Here is a 27,975-nt window from a genome sequence, read left to right as displayed (position 1 = left end):
CTGGTGTCCTCCTGTGTCTGACCATCCTGTTAAAAGAGCCCCGTTGGCTGGTGGACGTGAGTCCAGCGGTGCTTTCTCCTTCCTAGCTCCACCTCCCGCGTTTGAAGTTCGGGGAAGCCGGCGGTGCCGGGCGGAGCTCCGTGCCCGCGGGGTCCCGGCGGTGCCGGGCGGAGCTCCGTGCCCGCGGGGTCCCGGCGGTGCCGGGCGGAGCTCCGTGCCCGCGGGGTCCCGGCGGTGCCGGGCGGAGCTCCGAGCCCGCGGGGTCGGTGCCGGGCGGAGCTCCGCGCCCGCGGGGCCGGTGCCGGGCGGAGCTCCGTGCCCGCGGGGCCGGTGCCGGGCGGAGCTCCGTGCCCGCGGGGTCCCGGCGGTGCCGGGCGGAGCTCCGTGCCCGCGGGGTCCCGGCGGTGCCGGGCGGAGCTCCGAGCCCGCGGGGTCCCGGTGCTGCCCGAGCCCCGGCCCGGCCGCCTGGCCCCGGACACGTGGGAGTGCGTGAGAACGGCAAAACGCCGAGGAACCGGCGCCGTTCCACCGGTGACCTTTCTAACTTACATGTACATTTTAAATAAAAAACACGAAGGCCAGCGCGGCTGCTGTGGTGTGGTCTGTGTGTCTGTGTGTCTGTGTGTCTGTGTGTGTCTCTGTGTGTGTGTGTCTCTGTGTGTGTGTCTGTGTGTGTCTGTGTCTGTGTGTGTGTGTGTGTGTGTGTGTGTCTGTGTCTCTGTGTGTGTGTCTGTGTGTGTCTGTGTGTGTGTGTATGTGTCTCTGTGTCTGTGTCTGTGTGTGTGTGTCTGTGTGTGTCTGTGCCGCTCGCTGGGCCGGCGCTCCGGACAGCTCCGCATGGTCACGGGGAAGCCGAACCCGGTGGGGATGGCGCTTCCCGGGCCCCCGGGTGGGGAGCGGGACCGGGGGGACCGTGGGGAGCAGGGCTGTCCCGGGTACCGTGGGGCTGTCCCGGGGCCGTGGGGCTGTCCCGGGTACCGTGGGGCTGTCCCGGGTACCGAGGGGCTGTCCCGGGTACCGAGGGGCTGCCCGGGGCCGTGGGGCTGTCCCGGGTACCGAGGGGCTGCCCGGGGCCGTGGGGCTGTCCCGGGTACCGTGGGGCTGTCCCGGGTACCGTGGGGCTGTCCCGGGTACCGAGGGGCTGCCCGGGGCCGTGGGGCTGTCCCGGGTACCGTGGGGCCGTCCGGGGCCGTGCGGGGCAGCCGCCGCCAGGGGGCGCTGGCCCCGCGCGCCGCCCCGCCATGGCGGCTGCTCCTCGCGGCATCTCGCGCGGCCGTGACGCGCGGTCACGTGACGCGGCGCCGGCCGGGCCGCGCCGTTCGGCCCCGCGCGAGTGACGGGAGCGGAACCGGGCGCGGAACCGGGCGCGGAACCGGGAGCGGAACCGGGCCCCGGAGCGCGACGGCGCCTGCGGGGCGGGGCCGCCAGGGAACGGGCCGGGGGCGGGACAGGTGGCGGGGGAGCTGAGGCTGGGCCGGGCCGGCGCTTCCCCGGGGCCCGCAGCGAGCCGCGGCCTGGTCCGCACGTGGGGCCTGGTCCCGCCGTACGCGCCCGGGCCCGGCGGGTCCGCGCCCCCGGCGGGGTTCGGCCCCGCGGCCTTCGCCCAGCATGCCCCCGCCGGCAGAGCCGCCGCCGGCAGAGCCGCAGTCGGAGCCGGCGGCCGAGCCGGCGCTGGAGCAGTGGCGGCAGTACAACGAGACCGACCGGCAATGGGCGCTGCGCCGCCGCTTCATCCTCCGCCACCTCGCCGCCTACCCCGGCGCCGCCATCGAGCGGCTGCTGGCGCTCTCCGTGCTCTGGACCAACCACGTCTTCATGGGCTGCAGGTGAGGCGCGTTGGTCCCGGGGCTCCCGGCGGTCTCTCGGCTCCCGCTGCCAGCGGGGCTGCCCCGCAGGACGGCGGCGGTCCCGGGGCTCCGCAGGACGGAGCTGCGGGCAGCGTTCGGGCTGGAGGTCAGGCGGGAGAAGGGGCGCAGGATCCCGCCGTGGCCAAATCTCGGCCCCAGATGCGGTTTAGAAAGTACCGCAGAAGTGCTGGCATGAAAGGGGCTGAGACAAGAGCGCTTCTGTCCCTGGCCGGTTCTGTTTGCTCGAGTATGTCGGTGTTTGTAGGTGGAGCGGAGCAAGCCACTGGAAAAGTTTATGTGTGTTTTGCAAGGAGTTCTTGATGTCCCGCCCCCAGGACTCGTTTAGCTTTGAGGTGCTGTGTCATTTAAGTGAGGAGAGCGTTTCGCTCTGAGCACAAAGCAGCCTGTACAGTCCCCTGAAGGTTCAGCTTTTCTGGGGGAAATCAGCGTGGAGAAGGGAAGGGGCAGCCTTTCATCCAGCCGTACTGACCATAGCCAGGTTGTGCGGATCTGCAGAAACGTCACCCACATTCACAGACGCCTGCAATGATATGATTGTTTATAACTGGACGGAAGCAGTTGCTTAACGACACCAACTTCTGCAAACTGCAGTGACAGAGGAGCTTGTGAGCTTTGAGAGCACATAGATGGACTTTGAATAATGTTCCATCCCGCAGCCTTGTGGGAGAATGGGAGAATACTTTGTGTCATCTCTACAGAGCAAAACCAATATCTTTAAATACAGACCTGCCTGTTTCTTTTTTTTTTTTTTTTTTTTTTTAGCCCTGGGTCAAGTACTACACTCTTCTGCCCTGCAACCACCAAAATTTAACATAGATTTTAAACAGTTTCAAATTCCAAACCTTGAGCAGTATGTTAAAATTGAGAATATACATATATTCTTCATACACAGTCTGTGTGCTCCATTTTAATGTGTTTGTGTGCTGTCTTAATGGGGACCTTCTCTGTGCCAGGGCTTTTGGGAATGGTGCAATAAGCAGTTACAGGGTGCTGCTAATAGACGTGAACAACTCTGTGGGAAGGTTTCAAGTCCCCAAAACTGATGCAGTTTAAGCCTGTCAGTGCACATACTTTCTGTGATGGACCCCTTCACCTGCAGCTCTCAGGGGAGATGAGATTGGGGCAAGGTGCAGTCTGGAGCCATTATCTGAAGATGTTTTCCCAGAGCTGGTGTGCCTGGCTGGGAGCACTGCACAGGAACATCCTGTACTGTTAAAACAATTCTAGCTTTACTTACAGTTGCTGGGGAAAGAAGGGACCTGCAGCATTCCCTGGAACTGCCTTTGGTGTTTGGGAAGAGCTGTTGTTGATTTATCAAGTAAATAGCTTCAGAGTTTGAGGGATTTTTGTTTTCTCTTAAGTCTGTTGGCTGGTGTTTGGTTTGGGGTTTTGTTTTGCTTTGTTTTCCTAATGTTGATTTCTTGCCAGCTGTTTGTCAGAGCAGCTCAGCTGGTTAGAGCAGGGTGCTGATAGTGACAGTGATGTGGGTTCAGTCCCCATATGGGTCATTCACCCAACACTTGGGCTTGATAATCCTTGTTGGGTCCCTTCCAACTCAGACTGTTTTGTGAAGAACTGATCAGAGGCTTTGCAATGAAATCTGAGTGAGTGTTCTGCTGAGAGATGATGTGGAGAGCATCCAGAAGGCTCAGAAAACGTGGTCTGTGAGGAAGGGGTTAAGGAAAAGGCTTAATTTAGTTTAGGTGTGAATGAGAGAAGGTGCTCCTGTTCCCAGGTATGTTAAAGGTGGCTGAGAACAGAGCAGTGGTGCAGGAAAGCATTGTGCTCCAAAGTTACAGGTATCGGGATAAGGGATAACCTATTAAAGTCACAGCGGGGAGACTTCAGTTAGGTACTGGAGGCACTGGGTTCCTCTGGCCAGATTAGACAAACACATGCTGAGACTGGTCAATCTCCCCACCCCCAGCAGAAATATGAGCCCCAAAGGTCTCCATCCTTTGTGAAGAATAAACAAGTGTCAAATCTGACACTGTTTTTGCACCCTGCTGGAAAGGGACATTGTCCACCACAGGTAATGTAGTCTTGTCCCTGTAAGTCAGGGAGAGAAACAGATTCCCACTCCTCTCCCCTTTGGATGCCAGAGGACGGGGGCATTTCCTGTTGTGAAGGACAGGTGTCTGCCAAGGAAGATGGGAACCTCCCTTGGAATGGAAAATATGACCCCCTTCCCTCCGAATTATTACAGCTTTGAAATTACGGGACTTTTAGGCAAAGGTATAGTGAAAGAAACAACAGTTCTTTACTAGAATGTATATATACATTCTATACTCTATGTGTGTATACTCTAGGATGTATCTGTACGTTCTGTGCACACTCTAGGATGTGTCTGTACATTATATGTACATCCTAGGATGTGTCTGTCCATCCCTGCACACCCAGCTCTGTCTGTCTGTCCCTGCACACCCAGATGTGTGTCTGTCCATCCCTGCACACCCAGCTGTGTGTCTGTCCATCCCTGCACACCCAGCTGTGTCTGTCTGTCCCTGCTCACCCCAGCTGTGTCTGTCCATCCCTGCACACCCAGATGTGTGTCTGTCTGTCCCTGCACACCCAGCTGTGTCTGTCCATCCCTGCACACCCAGCTCTGTCTGTCCCTGCACACCCAGCTGTGTCTGTCTGTCCCTGCACACCCAGCTGTGTCTGTCTGTCCCTGCACACCCAGCTGTATCTGTCCATCCCTGCACACCCAGCTCTGTCTGTCCATCCCTGCACACCCAGCTGTGTGTCTGTCCCTGCACACCCAGCTCTGTCTGTCCCTGCACACCCAGCTCTGTCTGTCCGTCCCTGTCCGTGTGTCTCAGTGCCGCCGCAGCCGCAGCGAGCAGAGCCCAAACCCAGCCCGGCTCCCTGCGCTGCAGTTCCGGGCACGGCCAGCAGGGGCGCTGCTGGCTCCCGGCCGGCCGGGGGGTGGGGGTGATTCTCCCAGGGTGGCAAAAAAAACCCAAAACAAAACAAACCAACAAAATGTAACAGAAACTGCACAGCCTAGCAGGAGCTTCAGGGTCGGGTGGACACAGAGTGCAGGGTTAATGTGTCACAAAAAAGCCGGAGGCAGCAGGAAACACCAGGGCTGGGCAGCGGCAGCTGGGCTTCTGCAAGCAGCCGGGAAGTGCCCTCCGGGAAGGGGGAGGCATTCGGGTCCCTGGATTTTTCCCCTGAGACACCCAAATAGATGGTGGGGGTCCTTTCCAGTGATGTAGGGTGTTAACAAGGTCCCACTTCAGTGGCTGGTCTCACGAGCAAAGGCTCACCCATGGTGGAAGGAGCAGAGGGCTGGCCTCTGGCGGTGCCAGCGAATTCTCCTCACAGCTGTCCTCCTCTCCTGCCAGCAGGAGAGAGGGAGAGGAGCTGAGCCCAGCCCCTCATCCCCTGGCCAGAATCTCACAGTATCTTTGCCCTTCCAAAGAGAAAACTTCCCAGGTAAGAGTAGCAAGCTGCACACTTCCCCCACCATAGCCATTTCTTTAGTCTCTCTTAAGTATGGGTCATTATTTTCTCTTAGTAACAGATGGGATAAAATTCCATGAGAGTAAGGAAAAATCCTAACTCCCAACAGGGTATCACCACTATCTCATCTCCCTTTGATCCCACCTGGAATTTTCTTCCCATTCCCAGTTCCATTGTCTCCACTGAGGGCTAAGCTGTGCTGGTGAAGCAGGGACTGCAGTAGTCTGTGCTCAGAGTTCTCCCAGAAGTTTATATGGATCTAATTTCTGCCCGGTCCTCTAAATCAGGAGCAGAAAAAGCCTTTCTTGAGTGGAGCTTGAGTAGATTTCCAGAGTCCTTGGAACAGCGGCATTTAGAAGCTGGTGCAAATCACTGCAGCCCTGGCTGTTGGGACAGCTGTGGGCTCCTGTCTGTGGGCAGTGCCCTGATGCTTTCTGACTTTGGGAGGTGACCATACCATGGAACAGGTGCAGCATTGCTCTTTCCTCCTCTCTTGACAGTGTGAAGCTGTCAGGGGCTGGTGTCAGGCCGTGTTTGTAGGCTCTCCTTGGATAGAATGGTTTGGATTTCTTTCCTATTCAGCCTCAGCATGGAAATGGCTCGAAATCATGTGACAGATCCCCAGAGCAATGGAAAACTGAGCTGGTAGTGGATGTAAGGCCTAGAGGGATGGGACATGTGCCATGCACGTCCTGCTTGTGTGAAACTGTGGGTGCTGCAGCAGGGTCAGGGTTTGCTCAGAGCTTGTCACAGCCACCTCACCTCAGGAACCTAAAACATTTTGGTTACAGCACCCAGCTAGAATTTAGTTTGGCTTTTTAAAGAGTGGTCGATGAGGGCTGAGTAGTGCCTTTGTCACCTGACGTGGCAGTTGTGGTGTTGGTGATGTGCAGGCTCTGGCTGCTGCCCCACACAGGACTCCAGTGCCAGTCTGAGCTCCTGTGTTTGATTCACTGAAGCTGCTGCTCCTCCTTCACATCCCAGTGTTCATTAGTGCTCCTGGCAGCACTGCCCAATACTGTATTTTGTCTGATAATGTATTTAAATTTCAGTTTAGAACACTGTCAGTGTGGTGGCTGCATGGTTTAATCAGAAGTGGGTTCATGCAGAGCCAGGTCAGCTGGTGTGCGGCTGTGTGCCCGTGCCAGAGCAGCTGTGGCAGGGGGCCAGTGCTCAGTGCTGTGCTCTGCTCCAGCAGGATCAGAGGAGCATCTCCAAGCTGCTGTGTCTCAGGCAGCTTGAGTTGTTATTTTACACAAAGAAGCTCGTGTGTGCATCCCTGGGGCTGGCTCTGAGGTGTTCTGCTGCTGACCCCACAGGTACGGCGTGCAGGTCATGGAGAAGGTTCTCAAGATGGCTGAAGGCATCGACATCGGAGAAACGAGGTCGTACGAGCTGGTGCCCGGCAGGAAGCTGAAGAGATACCGCTCTCCATCAGACAGTGAGTACATCTGCTGTGTTAGTGACCCTTCCCTGTCCCTGTTTGGGGACAGCCCTGGGAGCATGGCATCAGTGTGCCACGGGGCCATCTCTGGCACAGCCAGCGCAGCAAACTGGGGGGAAGTGCCCGTGGTGTGCCCTGCTGGACTGCAGAGCAGCTCCCCCTCCTCTGCCATGTGCATGATTCACACACAGTTCTGTCTTTGCTTAAGAAAATACCATTTTTCATTTCAGTTTTCAGGTAATTGGTTTCCCCTAGGGATGTTGTCTGGAATTAAATACCTGTCTGGCTTTGTCTGCCGTGGTGAGATGTGATGTTCTGACCCAAGGAAGGATTGTGTATGTACATAGGGATGTTCAGCTCATTGATTTTGAGTTACAACCTCCTTTTGAGGGCATGGGGAGTAGACATGATGTGTAGTTTTGGAGTTTTTTTTCCCCCCTGCTGCACCTGGAAGAGTGCTGTATATGTTAGCTCAGTCCCATGGTCTCAGGGACCAGTGTTTCAGCTGTAGCTTTTCCAGTGGAGGAGATGCAGCAGGCAGAGAGGGCTGGCAGTTCGATGGCTCTGTCTGCTGGCTGCTCCATGGCACCTTCAGAGCTGCCTGCCCTCCCTCTGGAGAGGGGCAGGAATTGTGCCTGGCTGCAGGCAGGCCCCTGTGGGAGGCACAAATGGCCAGGCAGCACAGGACTCCTCTGGGCGTGGGTATCATTTCTAGCTCTGCCAAAGTTGCTTCCCTTACTTTGACAGCCAACAGTCTTTCTGTGCTTCCATGGGCCAGCTGCAAAACTGAGGAGATGCTGTTCTTCTCCCAAGTTTTGTCTGTCACAGCAGCCCTGAGGGTTCTCCAGGGCTTGTTGCACAGACGGATAACGAGCTGTTCTGCTGGCAAGAGCCTTTAGGTGCTGCTGCAGCGCAGCCATCAAAAACAGACGGAGGAAGAAATGCAAACCTTGCCATAATTCATCAAAGCTGATGGGCAAAGGATCTAATGCGTAAGAGCTTTGTCACCTGATTTCACTAGGAAGGGAGGGCTGTTTGTGCTGCATGCAGCTGTTGTTTGCACCTGCAGCGAGCTGGTGGTGATACCTGTGCTGTGGTGGTTGATGTCTAGACAGTCTGACCTACAACAAGGCCACACACATTGGCACTGGATTAGGCAGCATTTCCCAGCGCTGAGCTGGCCTTTTGCTCCTCCGATGAAATTACACACATGTACCACGTCAGCATGTGGGTGCTGAATCTTCCACAGGAGAAGTCTTGTGTAACCATCTCTTGGATGTAACATATTTGCTTGTCAGCTATTTGATTCTCCCCTTCTGCAGTGGCTGTGAAGCCAGGATAGTCTGTCTAATTTGCATTTTTTCTGGTGAAGAAACAAGAGGTCTGTCAGTAATGGGGCCCTCAGTCACTGCAGCTGTCCCTTGAGGCTCAGGCCTCAAACATTTCTTCATGTTTGCTGCCCTTTAGCCCAAAACAATTACACTGAGAGAAAATGTGCTTCTGTTAAGTCAGTAACAGCCCTGTGTGTTTGGAAAGGAGGGTTTGGTACTGCTGTGTTCCACTTCAGGTGAGGAGACCTGATGGTAGAGTAGTTTATCTGACATCATCCTGCAACTCTGCAGCAGAGGCAGAGCTGAGGTTCTAGTCCTGCTCTGGTGTTCTGTTTTGTTGACCATAGTTTTACTTATTACTTATTTTAGTAGATTTGAAGAGATTAACTTCAAAAATGACCAGATGGGTCAGGGGGCAATGCTGGAAGGCAGCGTCACGTGACTAAGTATGTAGAGATTTTTGTGTGGTAGCTGTGAAAGTGGAAATACCACTGTAGTGACCTGCACAAGAATGAATGGTTGTCTTTGATGAATTGTGAATGTCTTGTGGAAGGAAGCCTTTTGTGTTTTGGCTAAGGAATGCAAATCCTGTGTTCAGAGCCTGCAGGCTCCTCTTGAAGATCACTTTCTGAAAACAGTCTCCCTGTCATAGCACATATTGGTAATTGTGTAATATTCTTCCATCTCATAGGTCCAGAGCCAGAAGAGGTTCCTGAGCCACCCAAAAAGGTGGTTCCCAAGTTCCTCCCAAGAGTGCGACCACGCTTTGAGCCCATACATTTTGTCACCAGTGCTGAGAAGGATGACAAGAAGGACAATTCTCTGGATAACCAAAGGCAGGAGGTGAACCAGGAGGCAAATACAAACAGCATGGCACAGCCAGCTGAAAACTGTACAAATTCTTTTGTGAATGCACGAGAGGTGAATCCCCAGCTCTCCAGCTCACCTGGGCTTGGCTTTGCAGGCCCAGCAGCAGCAGCCAAGAAGGCTGTGAATAGTGTGGACTCTACCACAAGCAATGCTGTGCAGGTTTCTGTTTCCCCTTCAACTGCCCCGTCTGCATCAGAGACTTTCCCTCCATCAGCAATAATGCTGAAGCAGAGCTTTATGGAGAAACTGTCAGCAGCTGTCTGGAAAAATCTTACTAATCCAGATGCAAACACTGGGACGGATAAAATTAACTTCACGTATCTTTTGACACGTTCAATTCAGGCATGCAAGACAAACCCGGAATATATTTATGTTCCTCTGAAAGAGATCGCCCCTGCTGACCTGCCCAAGAGCAAGAAGCTCCTGACAGATGGCTTCGCTTGCGAGGTGCGATGTCAGAACGTCTACCTGGCCACCGGCTATGCTGGCAGCAAGAACGGATCCCGGGACCGAGCCGCGGAGCAGGCAGTGAAGCTGCTGAAGAAATCCGTGGAAGTTCGAGTTGTTCAGCGGAAGTTCAAGCACACCTACCACGAGGACCTGGTGGTGTGTGAGGCAGGTGTGTGTCGCCCAGATTTCCCTCCCGCTCTCAAACCTCATGAGGAGTTCGTAGTTGCCAACAGGGACTGTGTCCCAATGCAGCCCGGGACTGAATCCATGAAGGGTTCTGCGAACGCCAACAAAGACTGGACTAGTTTTGTCCTCACAGAGAATGCCAGCGATGCAATAGGAATACTTAACAATTCTGCCTCATATAACAAAATGTCTGTTGAATACAAGTATGAATTAATGCCCAACCGCTCGTGGCGTTGTCAGGTGTATCTCCAAGATCACTGCCTGGCCGAGGGATTTGGCACAAAAAAGACCAGCAAGCATGCAGCAGCTGAGGAGGCGCTGAAAATCCTGCAGAAGATGCAGTCAAATATAGCATCCATCAAAGTGACCCAGGTGCAGAAAGTGGGCTGCTCATCACGGGGCTCCGGAAGGAAGAAGGACCTGAAGGACTTGGTGATCTACGAGAACTCCAGTAACCCGGTGTGTACCCTGAACGACACCGCCCAGTTCAACAAGATGACGGTGGAGTACGTCTTTGAGAGGATGACAGGCATGCGATGGAAATGCAAGGTGATGCTTGAAGATGAATTCATTGCAGAAGCAGTTGGAGTGAAGAAATCTGTCAAGCATGAGGCAGCAGAGGAAGCCGTGAAAATCCTCAAAAAGACTCAGCCAACTGTTGTTAATAACCTGAAGAAAGGCACTGTTGAAGACGTCATCTCCAGAAATGAGATTCGAGGTCGATCAGCAGAAGAGGCTTTTAAACAGAAGATCAAAGAAGACAACATTGGGAACCAAATTTTAAGAAAGATGGGCTGGACAGGTGGTGGCCTAGGGAAAGATGGTGAAGGAATTAGGGAGCCTATTTCAGTAAAGGAGCAGTTCAAAAGGGAAGGACTTGGGCTTGATGTGGAAAGGGTGAACAGAATCGCTAAGAGAGATATTGAAGAGATCATTCGGAACTATGCACGTTCAGACAGTCACATTGACTTGACTTTCTCTAGAGAACTGACCATGGATGAGCGGAAGCAGATACATCAAATTGCCCAAAAATATGGTCTTAAGAGTAAATCCCATGGGCAGGGACACAACAGATACTTGGTGGTGAGCAGGAAGCGGCGCAAGGAAGATCTGTTAGACCAGCTGAAGCAGGAAGGCCAGGTTGGGCATTATGAGCTTATCATGCCCCAGGCAAACTGAGGTGAACCAGGGACTGAGTTTGACCAGAGACTGAGTTTCCTGGACACTCAACTAAAGAAAGAGATGCTGCATTTTTCTCGTGGGTAATAACGACATTAAAGTCTTTTACTTTGGCAATATAATTTCTAAAACGTTGTTAGGTGTTTAGAACGACCGAATTATGTTCAAGCGCATTAGCACAACCCAAAAGCAGTAGTGCTGTTAACTGTATGTGTCTTTGATATTACTTGTTCCTTCACATTTTAATAGTTTTGTAATAGCAAACACACATGTCCAATAAGAAGGAATTTGACATCATTTAAAATTATAGGTCCCTTACTCTTCTTGAGCAAGGAAGGAAAAAAAATACTTAAAAAAAAAAATTAAAAAGCAAAGGAAATGCAGTTTGGGGGCATAAACTTGTATGTAAAATTGGTATTAATGACAACAAAAATAAAGTTTTATTTCTGGAAAAAAAAGGTTTTGTCACACTTTGTATTAAAAAAAGTGTGAAAACTTCATTATTCTTGAGAAATACATATATTGAAGTCTTGTCCCTGCTGTGTGTGTATGTACAGTATGTAAACCTTAACCAGTTTAGTGGTAGTTTTATTCATAGATTTCTACCTTGAGTCTCCCATTCTGAGAATCACTGAAGGCGCCTTCATTGCCAGCGAATGGGACTGAGAGAATTCCAGCCTTTCTACCTTGGAGAACGGTTGACATGTGCAGATACCATGGTGAAGTGTGAAATGTAAAAACTGGAGGTAAATGCAGAGCCCACGCTCAAAGATGCTCATGTAGCTTGTGGGGATTGTTATATAACTTATTTTTTTACTTGGAATATCAGCTCTTTAATCCTGAACAAAACTGAATCTGTGCCTGGTTATTTCTCTGCTCCATCCCTGTACCGTGCTTGTATCTGGTGAGGACGATTCCCCAGGAGATTTCTGGCCTTGCTCTGCCCGTGTGCGAGTGTGGAAGCTCTCCAGGGCTGGCTTATGCCACTGGGAGGCCGGAGTGCTCCCCTCCTTTACAGGGAAGCAGCCTCTGACCTGCCCCTGTGCTGCTGTGCCAGCAGGGTTACAGGACACAGTGCTCTGTGAGACTGGGAGAACACTCACTTCATGCTTAGGAAGCTTAAGGGATAGAACTGACCTTGGAAGAGCCAGGAGTGAGGCGTGCCTGGAGATGCTGGTTATCCTGTCAGCAGTGGGGTCTGCAGATGCTTCTGTACCACTCAATTCAGTCCCAATGCAGTGTTTTTGGCAGGTCTCCTGTTGCCACATCTCAGCCATCACCTTCAGTTTCTGCTACTTACATTTGCCTCTCCAAATCATGACACTCTCCTCTACCTTTTTTCCCACCTCTTGTTCTGTTCTTTTTTTAAATGCTCTGAGGGCTGAGGTGAGGATGCCTAACCTCAGAATGTGTGGTGGTGAGCAGTTAAGAGGGATTTTCATCCCCGCAGGGTGATGAGGAAGAGGAGAGACTGCCTTGGCAGGTGAGACTCGGGAGCAAGAGTCTTCACCCCTCTGCCTGTCTGCAGCACAGCTTCTGCCTGCTTGGTCTGCTGAGTAACAACTTGCTGTTGTGAAAAATAATATGACAGTAATTCTGAAAGTACAGGGTTTTTTTCCATTTTGTTTGGGGTTGGTTTTTGTGCATTTCTTCTCCATATGTCTGAATTCTGCTCTCAAGAATACTGGACTGTAGCAGATGGTGCTGTAGGAGTGGAAGAAGCCTGGTACTTTCTAGGGAAAGAAGTGAAGCTCCTCCTCCCTAGCTTGGGTATGCAGCAGGTTGTTAGAGCCTGGTGATGCCAAGGAAGGCAGTAAGAATTCCACTGGTATTCCAGATGAAAAATGCCTCTCTTGGGAGAGGTGGGGCCTAGCTGTAGTCCTTGTAGCGCAGCAGGGGCAGCTGGCCAGCCAGCCTGTGCAGGCTGTTGCCTTTCCTCTCCCGGGTGGTGGCTGTGACCCCCCTGCCCTGGTGGGCAGAGCGGCAGCGTCGCTGTGCCCAGGGGGCTGCGGGGCCTCAGCCTTCGGGAGAGGCACCACAGGGAATGGTGCAGTCAGTGGATAAAGGCCCTGCCTGAGCAGGGTGGGATCGATTCTCTTTGGCAGTTCTGTGCTGCTCATTTCTGGCTGCCTAAGAGTCCACTCTGTTGTTTTGGTTTTTTTTAACTAGTGAAGCAAACACAAGAATGTTGGGATGCTGCGAGGGCCTCTGTGGCCTTAGAGGGATTTGGCTCCCTCAGAAAAGGTTGTGGCATTACAGCTGCTCCATGTAGGGCACAAGGCTGTTCCAGGGTACAAGCTGTCACTGCAGGTACAAATCTGCATTAAATTTTTTGAAAGAGCCCAGCTATTTGTAGAGAAAGCAGCTTCTGTTATCTGCCAGTCATCATCAATCGTGTTCTCCACCTGCTGAGACAGGAGGAAGCAAATGCAATTCCTGTATCAACTGAGCTCATGAAGGTGCTGTAGCTAACTCGGGTGCCTTTCTGTCCACAGCCCAATGCCAGCCCTGCTGTCCCTGCAGGTGCAGCCAGCCCTGGCTCTGTCTCTCCCTCACTGCTGCTCCCCTGCACTACCCCAGGCACATCTCTCCCCACTGATACCCACAGGATGAAGTATCACAGTACCCCACACCCAACTGCTGGCAGCCCAGTTAAATAAGCAGAGTTATACACTTCTTGCCTATTTATACAATAAGCACTAAGGTTACACTTTATTTACAACTTTTGAAAAATGTACAGTTTCTTACATGGGTTACTTGTGCAAAGTTATACTTTTCAACTAACAGACCAATGTGCACACAAAAGACACTGGAACAGTGGACAACACAATTGCAGGTTCCATCCCACACTGCTGCTTAAGGTTCTGTATCCAAAGGTACAAACTTGCCTTACAAAAAAAGTGACTGGACTTACAAATGTTTTTTTTTTTTCAGAATTGAAAAAATACTTCCATAAAACTGAAGGGAATGAACTCAAGCATGCAGCAGTAGCTCACACAAACCACGCCGTCATCTACAAAGAGCAGAAACTGCAGAGACTCGAGTGCCTACCCTGGACTTAATTCAAACTTTCCACAAGACAAAGTTAGATCCCAAACAATTTATCTTTCTCAGCTAAAGATAAGGGGCAGGAAAAAGACACCCAAGGAGAGTAATTCCATCACTGGAACAGGTCAGGTTTTACCTCTTCCTTAATGTGGAAGGCCTTTTGCTGAGTACCACAGCTCTGCCTGGTTTTTTCCAATAATGCCTCAGTGACAGGACTATAGAAACCTACTGACAGTTTCTATAGCCATGTCCTTTAGAACAGTAATAAAAAAAACCAGCTTGTTTCTCACCCTCAGCAAAGATCCAAGTACCACAGCCGTAGTGATTTATGTAGATCTGTACATAAATCTTGCATGTGAAGTGCAGAAATAACAACCATTCCAGGGTCTTACTAAATCTTTGAATTTGAATCAATTGAAGAGTTGATTTTTTTAACATGAGTAAAGGACTGGATAAACCAATACAAAAGGGAAACAAAAGATGATTTCTTCACTCAGTACTTAGAAATGCAGTGGGGTCTAAACCAATAGTAGAGGTAAGTGACCAGCCCGGACACATCAGCACTTTAGTTAATATCAGTTAAAAAATGTGTATGTATATAAACATCCCTTTTATCAAGCTACACATAAGCATCACTGTGTATAACACAATTACAATTAAAAGCTTAGTGTACACTACAGAAATGCACAATACTGCCCTAAGACTGGAGAGGGACCACAGAAAATGAATTCAGCATCAGTAACTCTTTTGCAAGTAACCCAAGTACAGAACGTTTGACTTCAAAGTGGGTGCGTTCTGATGTCCAAGGAGAAGAAGCTTCAGCAAGGGAGGGTGGCAACAGCACAACAGCTATTTTGCTTGCAAAGTAAATGCTAGGAGGAAAAAGATGACTCGGACACTTTGTTTATTTTCCTCATCAACAGAGTGTTCATTTGCATCATCCTGGGTCAACAGTCACGCCAGCTCTGTTCTACTATTGCAGAAACCCGTTTTTCATATTCCCGCTTATTCTCTTGGTATAGCTGAGCTGCCTGGCTGTTTGCTGGACTGTTCGGATTTGGCTCATCCAATAGGGACTGTGCAAAGAGAAAAAGATCCTTAGGCACTGCAAAGTACAGTTTTCCAACACATTCTCTAAGCTACCAACAGTAGTCAGAGCAGAGATGCCAGTCCAGGTGCAGCACGCTGCATCCCTGCTGCTGGAAGGCTTGAGGGGCTTTGGCCACCAGCGTCACCCCTGCACAGCGCAGGGGACTTGCTGTGACAGCCAAGCGTTGCTGCTGCGCCCCTGCAGTGACCACGTGCGTCACAGCCTGGCCATTTACACCTGGGAAGGATTCACACTTTGCCAATATCACAGCTGCTATACTGGCTCTTAGGAGAGGGGACAATACGTTTCCTGAGCTGTTTTTGTCAAAGCATCCCAATATAATTCTGTCTCTTCATGCAGAGTTCTTTTACCTGTATGGATGTTAAGATGGAGGAGACATCGTAAGTGGGGCTCCAGCGATTCTGAAGGATATCCAGACATATACTACCATCTGCATAGACTGGAAAGGGTCAAAAGAACCAGCTTAAAACACACCTTGTACAGCTACTGGCTTTTCTCCCTAGTATTGCCCAGTCCTGAAAACCGACATACAGACACACTGCACAGTCCATAGTGCCTCACAGGCTGAAATCCTGCAAACAGGCCTGTAGGTAGGAAGCAGTGAAGCTCCTCACCATTGAAGCCTGATGCATTTAAACTCAGCCCGCAGTTATTCTCTTACAAACTTCTCTGTGTCTTTGCAACTACCACTGTGGAAAACCATGAACAGATTTTAAAGCAAAAAAATTTTACCTACCCAGAAGTGAACGAAACAAAGAACACCCACAAACAGTTGTTCACACTCAAGGTTTTCCCATGAAGTCTGTACAACAGAGTCCAGTCACCTTACTCACAGCAGCTACAGGAGAACCTTCCCTCCCTGCACTGGACCCACACTTGAAGTTTTCTGGAAGGTTTCTGGTACTTCTGCACAAAGGTAGCATTTGTTTGGAGGCAAGGAATACCTCTCCAGCCCTTAGTTACCAAGGAAGGGGATTAATTAAACAATCTTACTGTCACTGGCTGTGGCTGGACCCTAACACTACATTTTATGGTGTATCATTCTTACAGGCATTTGGGGAAGAAAAGTTGTAGAAGAGAGCTGCATTCACCAGTGTCACTATGCTATGTCTACAATACATACAGACAGAAGTCCAAAGCACTGCTATTTAAGTACAAAACATTCTTCTGTAAGGCTTAACAGGCAGCTGAGTGTCTCATCAGTACTGTGCTGTAACACCTGAAAGGTAAGAGGCTCCTTTTATTGCCCCTTTCTTTTCAAGCCTGAGCACTGCTCACATATCCATCCTTACCAAAACTATACAACCACACTGGAATTTTGCTGCCTTATTGGATAGTGGAAACTTTTATAATAAATTAACCTTTTATACAGAAAGCTATAACCAAAAAAAAAAACCAGCCCTCTCTTCTACCCCACCACACCTCCAACAAAACAGCAGAAGTAAACCCAAGCATTGTGTAAGTACTTACCATTTGGATGAAACATTTTAGAGACGAATCTGACAGTAGGTGGCTTATTTGGGTATTCTTCTGTGAATTCTATTGTAAGTTTGAAAGTTCCTGGAGTTGAAAGAGAGAAAAGCAACCTTTATTCAGCATGAATTTACACAAGGAAGGAGTAAGTAGCATTCCCCTACAATAAACACTGACACTGCTATGCTCACACAGGCATGATGGATATGGAACACACATTGTGCAATCCCACAGCAATTCCTCTACTCTCACGGAGTTAAACATTAACGCTGAAATCCTGGACAGTACCAGTACAAGAGTATTTCCTGTGACTTACTTTTATTAAACCAGTGAAAAGGTTTACGTAGGGAAATAAACCTGCCCTTGGGGTTTTCTTCCAGAGAGCCTAATCCCAGTACACTGTACAAACAACAGCAGTGGGTGTAGAACCATCTGTGTAACATAACGTCATTCGGCGAGTCCTATCTATGGAATATGCTGTCATAGCAAGGACCTTGTCATTTATTTCCTCTAAATTAATTTAAAAAGCGTATTTCTCAACAACTGTAATGTAATCAGGTCTTACAGAAAAGCAGTATTGAATGCAGCATCCAAATCTGACACTTTAAAATATAAACCTGACCATTTACTTCACACCAACTGGTCATCCTTAGAGAAAGACTGAGCAGAAACAGAAAACTGTAGGTGAGGGTGAGTCTCAATCCAACCATTTTAACAGCCTGCAACAACAAAAGTTATTTTAGCCTTTCTCCTCAGGCTATGATAATTTGAGAATAAGAAGTCTGTCAACTAAGCTGCACAAATGGGTTCAGGGGATTAAGAACTACTCCTGATTCAGCTTGGTCACTAAGGAACTCTACCTACTCCACTGCAGACCACACGAGCTCCTCCCAGCCAGAGCAGCCTGGCATGTTCCTGGCTGTGCCCAGAGAGAACATCTGAAGCACCTGCACATAAATATACAGCTCACCTGTGCAAGGACTGCACCTGACACTAACAGCTGGGGCAAGCTGCTGGTGGGGCATATTGCCTTTTTTGAAAGGGCATCCTTATGTATCGGAGATGGAGGAGTCAGGTTCCCTCTGTCCCCCCCATGCTCAGTGTCCTTGCTTCCTATTGTGAGGGAGTTTTGCAGCCCTAATATAATGAAGTTATTCCTCTGTTTGGCTGGCAAACACGTGCCAATAACCAGTAAGCCAGAGAACAGATTTTTTGTTTTCCTTTTTTTTTTTTTCCAGATCATCAAGGACCTACAAGATTTCCCAGGGACTCCTTTCTTTATAAGGAGATGAACTGTAACACTGAGTTGCAAGAAATGAAGGTCATTGCTTTGACGTTCCAGTTAGCATATGAAGACACAGCACAGATGCTTTAGCACTTTCTCTACAGCAGTGGGAAGTCTCAACACCCTAAAAATAAGTTTATGCATGTTTATTTTTTTTTATTAGCAGCCTGACAATGTAACAGCAGAGAGCCAACACTATGCTATCTCACTGTGAAACAAACGAGCCAGAACAGTAGACCTAGGATTGTTCAAATTAGTGGAAGTCTGCAGTGGGGTTTTCAGGTTTACTCCAGTTTAGCCCAGAGGCACAGAGCCAGGTCTGAGATCAGCTTGAAACCCAGGACTGGGAAGTTATGAATAAATTCTACCAGCTGCAAACATCAGCCCCTTAGAACCAAATGCTCAGAGATTTGATTCCAGATATTCTCAGCTCTCCCTGTCCCAGTTCTGGTTTTCAGTAGGCTCCTCTTGAGGAAGGAATGACTAAGCAAGCAGTAGGCTGAAAACCAAGCACAAACCATCACACAGGTTCGACAGTAACAGCAGCAGTTTGGTCTTAGAATTTTTTTAAAACTACTGAAAGAAAGGGAAGCTATTGTCCCACCAGAGACAGGACAGCGCTACTTGAACACAAATCTGAGCACGGGGCTCATGTGGAGCAATATCCAGCTGGAGTGTCTACTCAGATTTCCAAGTCAGGGCCCAGAGTGGCAATGGCTCTTTGGAAATGCTCCACAGTATGCAAACCCTCACTATTGAGCTTTATTAAAGGGCAAATCCAGACATTTGACGCACCAAAGTCCAAGGGTCACTCACACTGAAAGCCCACAACAGGTATCACAACACCCTGCTGGGGATGAGGTCTTTAGGGTCCAGCCCCTTCTGTCACTAATTTTAATGCTTTCAACTGGTATTTCTCACAACTACCCTAGACAGACATTTTAAAACCATGAATTATCATTTTTACTGTCATTAATGATATTGGGATCACCCCTAATCTGAGGCAAACATTCTCTTTTCTGCCCTGTATTTACCTTGTTGATCACCTCTACCTCAGGATCTGAGACCCTGACATAGCCAAGAGAGGCTTCTGCACAGCCTGTGCACCAGCCCCAGCTACTCCAGAGCAGAGCCCGTGTCCCTGCAGGGCCCCCTCACTGCAGCCCCCAAGAGCATCCCCCTCCATTCCACTGCCCAAAAAGCAGGGATGAGCTCTTTCACTCCTCCTCGAGGATACAGGATCCATATTCCATGAGCAAGGCATAAACCACACAGAAGACAAATGCCTCGTGTTCTCTGCTCAAGCCTCCTGCACAATCACAGCGAGGCAGGATACAAGAGCTGAACTACTTGAGTCTCTCTGAGCCAGGAATCCTACACTAACCACACTATCATCTTCCAGCTTCAGAGACACGGGTCTACAGCACTGGGACAGCCTGAAGTTCCATGGCTGTGCCAGCATTACCACTTTAGATGCCACACACATAAAGATTCTTCAAAATATGGTGAAGGGCAGGATAAGTATCCCCAGGGTCCTACTGCAGACATCTGCAATTGAATCCTCTTAAACCAGAAGATGCAAGTTATGCTGCTGATCTAAATTAGTGGTTGCTCCTAAGCTGAGCCAGCCTGCACACTGAATTGTGAAAACACTCTCCAAAGTGTGGGGGAGGAGGAGGAGGGATATCAGCTGCAGAATGCTGCACAGCAAGTAAACAAATGTGTTTCAACTTCAGGTTTGCAGCCCAGACAAACTACGACACTTCAGAAGCTGCAAGCAGAGAAGGGCCTCACCAGAATGAAAATAAAGAACAGTCACTCTCATGATGTTGGCATTATTATACCTCTAGAATAAAAAAAACCCCAAATTTCACAGGCTACTTTTACAAGAACTAAGCTATCCAAAATTTTACAGTATCATCACAGAGTGAAAAAGCTAAAAATGAAAAACAACACTGATCTGCAAAGGCTTCATAAGAAAGATTATAGAATTCCAGCATCTTTGAGTTAAGGACCTGTGCAATTGCAAAGCAAGTCCAAACTAACATGCTGTTACATTAAAATTTCCTTACTCTTACCTACATGAAGCTGAACTGCACTAGCATTATCTGAACTGTGCTGCTCCACTCACTGAACAGGAAAGCACAGCTGAGGCCCCAACAAGCCCTATCTCCAGGCTCCACTTAGTGCTTTATTATCTAGGAAAGTAAGATGCATCCAGAGGGGAGGAGATAAGCAGATATCCTGCAACACAAGACACATCTGTTTTCCTGAGCACGCAGTGTGAAAACACAGACTTTGCTAAGAAAAGAGCAATCCATCACACCTTGAGATTACATTATGACATCAACCAAAGCAGCCTCAGCATCTGTCTGAACCTCAAACTGCTGCGAGTGCAACACTCAGTCCTCAGTATCCAAGATAAAGACACAATGCTGCCTCAGAAAGCACAGAGGAAATCAATACGTCAGGGCTCTCAAAAGCAATCCTCAATCTTCTGCAACTAAATGGAAATATATGGAAAAAAAAACCCTTATAGCATCTGTTAACCACATGCTGAGCTGGAAGAGCCTGAGCATGGTAAGAACCTGCATTTTAGCACACTGCAAGGAGACAGCTTTCTGCTCCAAACAGTGAATCACTCTATTAGCAGCAGTGCTCCAAGAGCCTAAAGCAGCTCTAGAAACCCCCACAGAAGTTTAAGTGAGCCCTTCTTTAAGGGTTACCAGATGAGACAGCAAAATACATTTAGTCTAGTTGTTCTATTATGCAATGTTTTAAGTCCAAGTTCTAAACATCAGACCGCTGACGCAGCTACTCCAGCAAATTTCTTAACTAATGAAATACATTAAAAAGAAGTGAGTCTTCAGAGTTTTCTTAGGCTTGAAATATTTAAAGTCTTCAAAATCTTCACAGAGAAATACAGTCTGCAATTTGGAGGCACATTCACAGGTGCTACCTCCATGGATAAACAAAGTCAAGGGAGTTAGCCAAGAACAACATGAGAGTTAAGGAATTTTTCCTATGCTTTTGTCATGAGTCATGGAGCTCCAAGATTAATTATAGCCCACACTGAAAGTACCTTAAAAAATGCATCACTGATTTCAGTTAGACAGTATTTCATGTCTAACAGGTTTTCACAAGATGCTTAAGTACTCATACAGCATCAGTAACCTATCACAGTCAGGAAGACCAGATGGAAACTATAGGTATGTCACCAGGAACCTATTTAATCAGCTTTTAAATTTAAAAAGTCTTTTCAATCTTAAGCCCTGAATGCTACCAATTGGAGCAGAGCAAAATAAATGACAAGAAAAAGCCACTCTTCTGAACTTCCTCAAACATTCAGCCCATTTCCTACTTCCGCTGACTCGCATTGGAACTTGCTCACAAAACACTTCCAGCATCAGAAAAAAACAGAACTCAAAGAAAAGACAACAGTTCTATAACAAGTTATTGATGGTTACCCAAACATGAATGTTCCCAAAAACATGATCCAGAGTTCAACAGGAAAGTTTGTAGAGACACTTAAAATTATTTATAATAGATGTAGTGACTACATACAAGACTGTACAAGCTAATTTGTATGCTTTTCTAAGTCAACACAGCAATCTAAACCTATAACACTTTCTGAGAATAGGATTGGAAAAATAATATTTACATAAATCAGGCACACATGTGTGTGGTCAGGTGAACATGCACCCACGTCCCCCTGCCACCTCCAGGCCCACACCTGCTGCAGTCTACGGTAGTGACACCGAGGCCGCGTCAAACCGCAGCAGTTTACCCCGAGAAGGCCAAACCCCAGCCCCGCACGCCGCACTTACCGTCCTCGAAAGGCGTCCCCTCGGGCCTGCAGAAGGGAAAGCAAAGCACAGCGTTAGCCGCTGGCAGCCCGGCCCCGCGGCCCGCCGCCCCCTTCCGTGCCGACTCACCCGAAGATGACGGCGTTCCACACCATGATGTTGTTCTCAGAGGGGGCCCCGCTCACCCCGGCCGGGGGATCCTCCTGCAGCCTGCGGGGCACAGCGGCGCTGAGCGCGGCCTGCGCCAACGGCGTAACGCGGCCCGCCGGCCGCCGCCTGCGCCAACGGCGTAACCCGGCCCGGCGGCCCCCGCCTGCGCAAACAGCGTAACCCGGACCGGCGGCGGCCGCCTGCGCCAACGGCGTAACCCGGCCCGCCGGCCGCCTGCGCAAACAGCGTAACCCGGCCCGCCGGCGGCCGCCTGCGCCAACGGCGTAACCCGGCCCGCCGGCCGCCGCCTGCGCCAACGGCGTAACCCGGCCCGGCGGCCGCCGCCTGCGCCAACGGCGTAACCCGGCCCGGCGGCCGCCGCCTGCGCCAACGGCGTAACCCGGCCCGGCGGCCGCCGCCTGCGCAAACGGCGTAACCCGCGGCAGGCAGCGCCGCCCGCGCTACGCTATCAGCGGAGCGCGCCTTGCCCCGCCGCCATGTTGTGCTGCCCCCTCCTCCCCCGGTAGCGCTCGGCCCTTCGTCCTCCTCCCCCCCGCCTGCCCCTTTACCCTCGGCCCGCGGCCTCGGTACCTCTTGAAGTCCCGCATGAGGCGCCTACGGGCCGGAGTGGACATGACGGGCTGAGGGTTATAGCTCAGGCATACACTGCCGGAAGGAGCGCCGGGCGCGGCTGAGGTTCAAGCTCCGACTGAGGCGGCGGCGGCGCTGACGGACAGGAGCGATCGCGGCCTCTACCACTACGGCGGGCGCGGGGGGGGGAGGGGGGGAAGCCTAGGCTGCACCGACTCCTGCGCCGGCAGCCGGACGGTGTCGGGATGTACCAACGGCGCAGGGAGAGCGGGGCGGAGCCGGATGTGGCTGAGCCCCCGGCCCAGCCTCTACCACCGCGGCGGGGGCGGTGCCGGGGGCGGCACCAACGGCGGCGGAGGGCGGGGTGTGACGGACGGTGACGTCACGGCGGGGGCGGCGCGGCGGGGGCGCTGCGGGCGGGATCGGAGCAGTTGGATGGGGAAAGCCAAGGGCGAGCCGAGCCGGGCTGCGCACAGTTCCGCATTCCCCGGGGCAGGCAGGGCTCCGCCACCGTAACGGTGTCTTGGGAAGACAAACACCATCACTCCCTCCTTCTCCCCAGGCTTCTGTGCTGAGGATGAGGCGCTGTGCTCTGGGATATCCCTGGGCTCAGCTGTCCTGGCTGGGTCCCCTCCCAGCTCCTTGTGCACCCCCAGCCTCTCGCTGCTGGGCTGGGCTCAGGAGCAGAGAAGGCCTCGGCTCAGGGTAAACCCTGCTCAGCAGTAACAGAAACATCTCTGAGTTATCAGCACTGCAGCCAGCACAAATCCAAACCTCAGCCCCACACCAGCTACTGTGAAGAAAACTAACTCCATCAAAACCGGCACAACCGGCTACACTGCATTTTCTGTTTTCCCAGAGAGTGCTTTCATGGGAAAAATAAGCTATTTCTACGATTCTTTAACAGCTTTTGGAAATAAAGAATCTCTCAGCTGTCGTGTAAAGCAGGCTGGCTGGGCTCTGTTTCTCGAGTGAGTTTATCCTCACTTGTAATTTCATATAATCCAGCTGTGCGGGGAGGCGTCTGAAGAAAGAGACACGGGAGAAAACGCAGAAAAAGAGAAAGCTGACATTGCAGTCAGGGCCGCACTGCGAGCCTGCCGTTCCGGCCCCTTCCCGCTGTACCGGCCCGTGCGGTGAGAACCGTGTGAGCTCCGGGCGCTTGTCGGGAAGAGCCTCGTGCCTTTGGGGGCAGAGGAGCGGCGGGAGCCGCCGGGCGCGGCCCCGAGCCCGCGGAGCCGCCCCGGCGGGCGGGGCCGGGCGGGGCCGGGCCAGGCGGGGCCGCGCCCGCCGGTCCGAGCGGCCGCCGCCATGCCCAAGGTGGTGTCGCGGTCCGTGGTGTGCTCCGACACCCGCGACCGCGAGGAGTACGACGATGGGGAGAAGCCGCTGCACGTCTACTACTGCCTGTGCGGGCAGATGGTGCTGGTGCTCGGTGAGCCGGGGCAGGCCGCGACGGGCAGGCCGCGGCCCGGCGGCGCAGAGGCCGGGAAGGCGGCGGCGGGGTGCGGGGCCGGGATAGCGGTGCGGGGCCGGGGTAGCGGTGCGGGGCCGGGGTAGCGGTGCGGGTCCGGGGTGCGGGTCCGGGGTGCGGGTCCGGGTTCCCGGCCCGCCGCCAGCCCGGCCCTCGCTGCCCGCAGATTGCCAGCTGGAGAAGCTGCCGATGCGGCCGCGGGACCGCGCCCGCGTGATGGACGCGGCCAAGCACGCCCACAAGTTCTGCAACGCCGAGGAGGAGGAGAGCGTCTTCCTGCGCAGGTGGGCCCGGCCTCTGCATCCCCCGTCCCCCTGAGCCCAGGCCGCGGAGGGGGATCCCTCCCCGCCCAGCTGGGAGCCGCCAGCCCGGCACCGAGACCCTGTGTCCGTGTGCTCTGCTCAAGCGCTGCCTCTCTCCTCCAGACCTGAAGGCATAGAGCGGCAGTTCAGGAAGAAGTGTGGCAAGTGAGTGACCTTTTTTAGTCTTTTGAGTGGCTTTTAGAATGTTTTTTTATGAGGAAACCATCGGAACCCAGAATTTGGGTTTCCTCTCAGCTATGCATATTTCTGTTTCCAGGTGTGGATTGCTGCTCTTTTATCAACACCAACAGAAAAATGCTCCTGTGACATTCATTGTTGATGGTGCTGTGGTCAAATTTGGCCAAGGTTTTGGGAAAACAAACATATATACTCAGAAACAAGAACCTCCTAAAAAGGTGACTGGCTTTAGAGAACAAGGATACCTTTGCTTTTCTAAAGGTGTTGTGTATAAATAACTTAATGGTGAGTGGCGAGGGGAGAGAAAAGAAAAAGGACCTCAATTTTTTGTCTTGTCCATGTCTCCCTGAAGTTTTGCTTTATAGTAGTCACTGCAGCTTGAAATCCTAGCACTAAAGGAGATCAAAATCAACTCTAAAATCTAGACTGTGCCTGATGTTTAGGCTCAGTTAACAGAAAGTTTCGAATTGTAACTAGGTCAGGTTGGTAGTCTGCATAGTGATTGTCAAAGTCTGGCTCATCTACTGTATATCAGTGAGCTTGCTTCTGGTAATGACACCTCTAAGCCCCGAAATCACTCAGCATAATTCCCCTTTGCCACCCACATAGTTCAGGTAATCTTGATGGCTTGCATAAGAATCCTTGAAACCTTTGGAAGGAGGAAGCAATCCCTACTGGCACAACTGTTGCCAAGGTTTAACAACGTATTCTTGTTTTTCACCCAGGTGATGATGACCAAACGGACCAAAGACATGGGCAAATTCAGTTCTGTCACAGTCTCCACAATTGATGAAGAGGAGGAGGAGATTGAAGCAGTGAGTTTTGGATGCCCTTAGTGGCAGCCACATCTGACAGAGCCAGCTCTGTTTGGATGAGATGTTGTTATTATGGGGTTTGCTGTTGCAAAGTGATGTGTGTGTATTTCAGAGGGAGATTGCAGACTCATATGCACAGAATGCAAAAGTGATTGAGAAGCAGCTGGAACGCAAAGGCATGAGCAAGAAAAGGCTACAAGAGTTGGTGAGTTTTTCTTTGGTGCTGAACACAAAGCTCTGGGATGTGTTGGCTTTGTATGCAGAAGCTATCTTGCAGATCAGACTGTAAGTATAGAGAGGTCCTGCTATAGTCACAGGCAGCTTGCAGCTTTGTGAGGATGAGATTTCCTTTACAAGTTTTCTAAAGGTGTTCTAGTACTCCTGAACTGCATGCCATTGCCTGGAGAGCTAACTGAAGAGCAGCCAGCAAAGTGCTTGCAGGGAGGCTTTCTGTGACCTGTTGGACAAGGAACAAGGGAAGGAGAAATCAGGACATGGCTTTGCCAGCCTGTGCTCTCATGCCTGCTTGGCAGAGCAGGTCATGGCCATGAGGGCACAGCAAAGCTCTTGTGGAGGCTTTGCAGCTCAGCTGCTACTGCAAGGGGCACTTGAAGAATAAATGGCAAGATCACAACTGATCTTACCTCCTGTGACAGGAGGGTAGTAGATGGAAAGGGGAATGAAATGTGCAGCTTCCACCTGAGGATAGAAAGTATGAAATTGCCTCTTGGGCAGTTGGTCTTGGGCTTTTTACGATTTTAATGATGGTCCTTGTTTTGTATGTCAGCAAAGCACTTGAGCTACTCTTGCTCCTAGTTTTGGAACTGAAAAGTTTGTTTGGTCAGACAAGAAGAGCAAACTTAGTTGGCGCACTGAAGAGAAAATTATCCAGACATTATTTAATTCTACCTTAATTTTCCTATTCAGGCTGAGTTGGAAGCCAAGAAAGCCAAGATGAAGGGAACCCTGATTGATAACCAGTTCAAATGAAATGCTATTTATCTGCTGGGTTTTCGGAGACAGGAGAAAACTACCAAGAGCTATCACAGTTCTGTCTACAAAGCAGAAGTAACAGACAACATTCAAGAGTTGCACTGTGCTGCAGCCACCTTGGAGGATGAGAACCTCTCTGGATCCCTCTGTATAAGTGATACTCTGGGTACCAGTCTTAATTCCAATGGCACTGGAGACTTTGTTCAAGCTGCAGTTCTCTACAGGCCCAGTGTTATGAGCAGCCTGTTCCAGGCAGAATATTTACTTTCAAGAAAATCTTTGCTGGGTGCCTTCCCCAGTTCACCTTTAGATACCTGCCTTTTTTTTGAAGTTTTCAAACATGTTTCCTTCAATACATTAGGACGACAGGTAGCTGTACAACAAAGAAATCCTTGCAAAAGTAAGCTCTGTGTCTCTTGTTCTTTTTTTTTTATTTTATTTTAAACATGCCCAAAATGTGCAGCAGCCTGAGCCATACTATTCCAACATGGTCTGGAACAACTGGCATGCAAGGTTTGGGCATGGTGCTGCTGCTCACCCTGACCTGCCAGAGGCAGCCAGCACAGACTGGGCTGCTGCACTGCAGTCTCAGCTCCTGCTGAACATCGTAAGGCTGCAGCTGTACAGAATTACACTGTCACAACAGACACATACCAGAGTGTAAAATCCAAGCCTGTTTTAAACTACTGTAAATAAAAACTGCTACTAATGAGTTCAAATATATGGTTGGAAGTTACTGATACAGCCAGTGATCATTAAAGAATACAACTGCACATCTGAACTAGCCCATTGGTAAAAACAGTATGAGTATTTGGAGTTGTGAAATGTGAAGGAAAAATTGTTTTGAATGTACTGACTACTAAGGCCTTGGATAGACAACATTACACACCAGTTTTTAAAGTACCTTGTTTGGGTAATAATACTTTGTGCCTCTTGCATGATGTAATAACAGGGCTCTCTAGCCCATGTCTTCATTGCTCTACATTGTATTAAATATCATAGTACAGATTTGAACTAAAATACCTCTCCTGAGATGTTCTTGCTCTACCAAGTAAATGCATCATAAAATGCAAGCAATGAATAAGATGCTTCCATCTCCCACAATTATTATGGAAAACTTCCTGTAATTGATAAAGATTTTCCATTTGGCTTTATAGCCCTGACTGGGAATACTCAGATCTGTGTACCTAAGGATCGAGCCTCTATTTCTCAGGAAAACAAGGAGTAAAAGAGGGAGTGAATGCTAACTAGAGCTAGCAGAGATGGGTTGGTAGATCCTATGACAATTTATGCTGGGCTGGTAAGCAGGTGTTCACATTAATTCACACAGTGCTGATCTTGTTTCCTGCTCATCACCTGCTAATCTGAAGCCTGTTTCCAGAAGCCTGTGGCCAGAGGCCCGTGGTGGTGTGCAGTTCTTGGGAAGGGCAGGAGATGTGTGGGGACCAAAGCCCTTTCCCAGTGTGGTAGCACAGTGCAGCCAGGCGAGGGCCTCAGGGTTCCTCTGGGAGTGATCCAAGCGTGGGGTAACTGCAGGTCACTCTGTAAAAATTCAGACTTTTTTTCCCCCAAGGAAGAGTAAAAGATTTTGACATCTGAAAATAGGTTTTGAACCATGTGAGAGGTGCTGGGATGCAGATGCTGAGTCTCCAGTTGTCCAAAGATGAAGTGTGGTCTTGCTTCAGGTGACACGAGAACAATAAGCTGACTTGGGGATGGTGGAATTTATTGTCAGAGCTAAGGCTGGGAGTGACAAAAGGCTTCAGCTGAGGACAGACTGTGAAGGGGCTGCCAGGTGGGGATAGGACCATCTTTGCAGTTTGGTGAGGCACAAAGAAAATCTGCTGAGTGTCCCAGCTCAGTACAAGTTGTCCAAAGTAGCTGTTGACCAACTGCCATCAACTTCCTCAGCTGCCACCTGGAGCCTTGTGAC

At 50.5% G+C, this 27,975-nt stretch overlaps 3 protein-coding genes across 4 annotated transcripts; 2 read left to right on the top strand and 1 right to left on the bottom strand.

Annotated features, from left to right (window-relative positions):
- The first annotated feature begins 1,448 nt into the window (after positions 1-1,448).
- NKRF (NFKB repressing factor) lies at positions 1,449-11,645 on the top strand. Its single transcript, XM_021548487.3, has 3 exons — positions 1,449-1,826; positions 6,656-6,777; positions 8,803-11,645. Exons 1-3 carry the CDS (start codon positions 1,609-1,611, stop codon positions 10,794-10,796), a joined length of 2,334 nt encoding a protein of 777 aa, XP_021404162.1. The 5' UTR covers positions 1,449-1,608; the 3' UTR covers positions 10,797-11,645.
- Positions 11,646-13,480: 1,835 nt separating this feature from the next.
- On the bottom strand, positions 13,481-22,520 carry UBE2A (ubiquitin conjugating enzyme E2 A). Of its 2 annotated transcripts, XM_021548488.4 has the most exons (6): positions 22,261-22,520; positions 21,649-21,729; positions 21,541-21,566; positions 16,426-16,515; positions 15,306-15,394; positions 13,481-14,920 (listed from the first exon to the last, which is right to left on the bottom strand). In XM_021548488.4, exons 1-6 carry the CDS (start codon positions 22,302-22,304, stop codon positions 14,792-14,794), a joined length of 459 nt encoding a protein of 152 aa, XP_021404163.1. In that variant the 5' UTR covers positions 22,305-22,520; the 3' UTR covers positions 13,481-14,791. The 2 variants fall into 2 exon arrangements, with proteins under 2 accessions (XP_021404163.1, XP_085426980.1); XM_085570854.1 differs by lacking the exon at positions 21,649-21,729.
- A 1,023-nt stretch (positions 22,521-23,543) lies between these two features.
- Positions 23,544-27,128, top strand: STEEP1 (STING1 ER exit protein 1). Its single transcript, XM_021548427.4, has 7 exons — positions 23,544-23,695; positions 23,901-24,018; positions 24,160-24,201; positions 24,314-24,452; positions 24,960-25,049; positions 25,162-25,254; positions 25,977-27,128. Exons 1-7 carry the CDS (start codon positions 23,572-23,574, stop codon positions 26,037-26,039), a joined length of 669 nt encoding a protein of 222 aa, XP_021404102.1. The 5' UTR covers positions 23,544-23,571; the 3' UTR covers positions 26,040-27,128.
- Positions 27,129-27,975: the final 847 nt, after the last annotated feature.

Source organism: Lonchura striata, chromosome 4A (genome assembly GCF_050655825.1).
Source record: "Lonchura striata isolate lonStrDom1 chromosome 4A, ASM5065582v1, whole genome shotgun sequence".
NCBI lineage: Eukaryota > Metazoa > Chordata > Aves > Passeriformes > Estrildidae > Lonchura > Lonchura striata.
The sequence above is the reverse complement of the archived record's forward strand: the minus strand, read 5'-3'. Positions and strand labels throughout refer to the sequence as shown.

Excerpts from the sequence above, each read along its gene's own strand:
- STEEP1 (XM_021548427.4), top strand. The coding sequence starts at position 23,572 with ATGCCCAAGGTGGTGTCGCGGTCCGTGGTGTGCTCCGACACCCGCGAC. Across the intron at positions 23,696-23,900 it reads GCAGATGGTGCTGGTGCTCG|ATTGCCAGCTGGAGAAGCTG; the intron begins GTGAGCCGGGGC and ends CGCTGCCCGCAG. Across the intron at positions 24,202-24,313 it reads TTCAGGAAGAAGTGTGGCAA|GTGTGGATTGCTGCTCTTTT; the intron begins GTGAGTGACCTT and ends TTCTGTTTCCAG.
- UBE2A (XM_021548488.4), bottom strand. The coding sequence starts at position 22,304 with ATGTCCACTCCGGCCCGTAGGCGCCTCATGCGGGACTTCAAGAG. Across the intron at positions 21,730-22,260 it reads CTCATGCGGGACTTCAAGAG|GCTGCAGGAGGATCCCCCGG; the intron begins GTACCGAGGCCG and ends TGTGCCCCGCAG. Across the intron at positions 21,567-21,648 it reads TGGAACGCCGTCATCTTCGG|GCCCGAGGGGACGCCTTTCG; the intron begins GTGAGTCGGCAC and ends TCCCTTCTGCAG.
- NKRF (XM_021548487.3), top strand. The coding sequence starts at position 1,609 with ATGCCCCCGCCGGCAGAGCCGCCGCCGGCAGAGCCGCAGTCGGAGCCG. Across the intron at positions 1,827-6,655 it reads CACGTCTTCATGGGCTGCAG|GTACGGCGTGCAGGTCATGG; the intron begins GTGAGGCGCGTT and ends CTGACCCCACAG. Across the intron at positions 6,778-8,802 it reads ATACCGCTCTCCATCAGACA|GTCCAGAGCCAGAAGAGGTT; the intron begins GTGAGTACATCT and ends TCCATCTCATAG.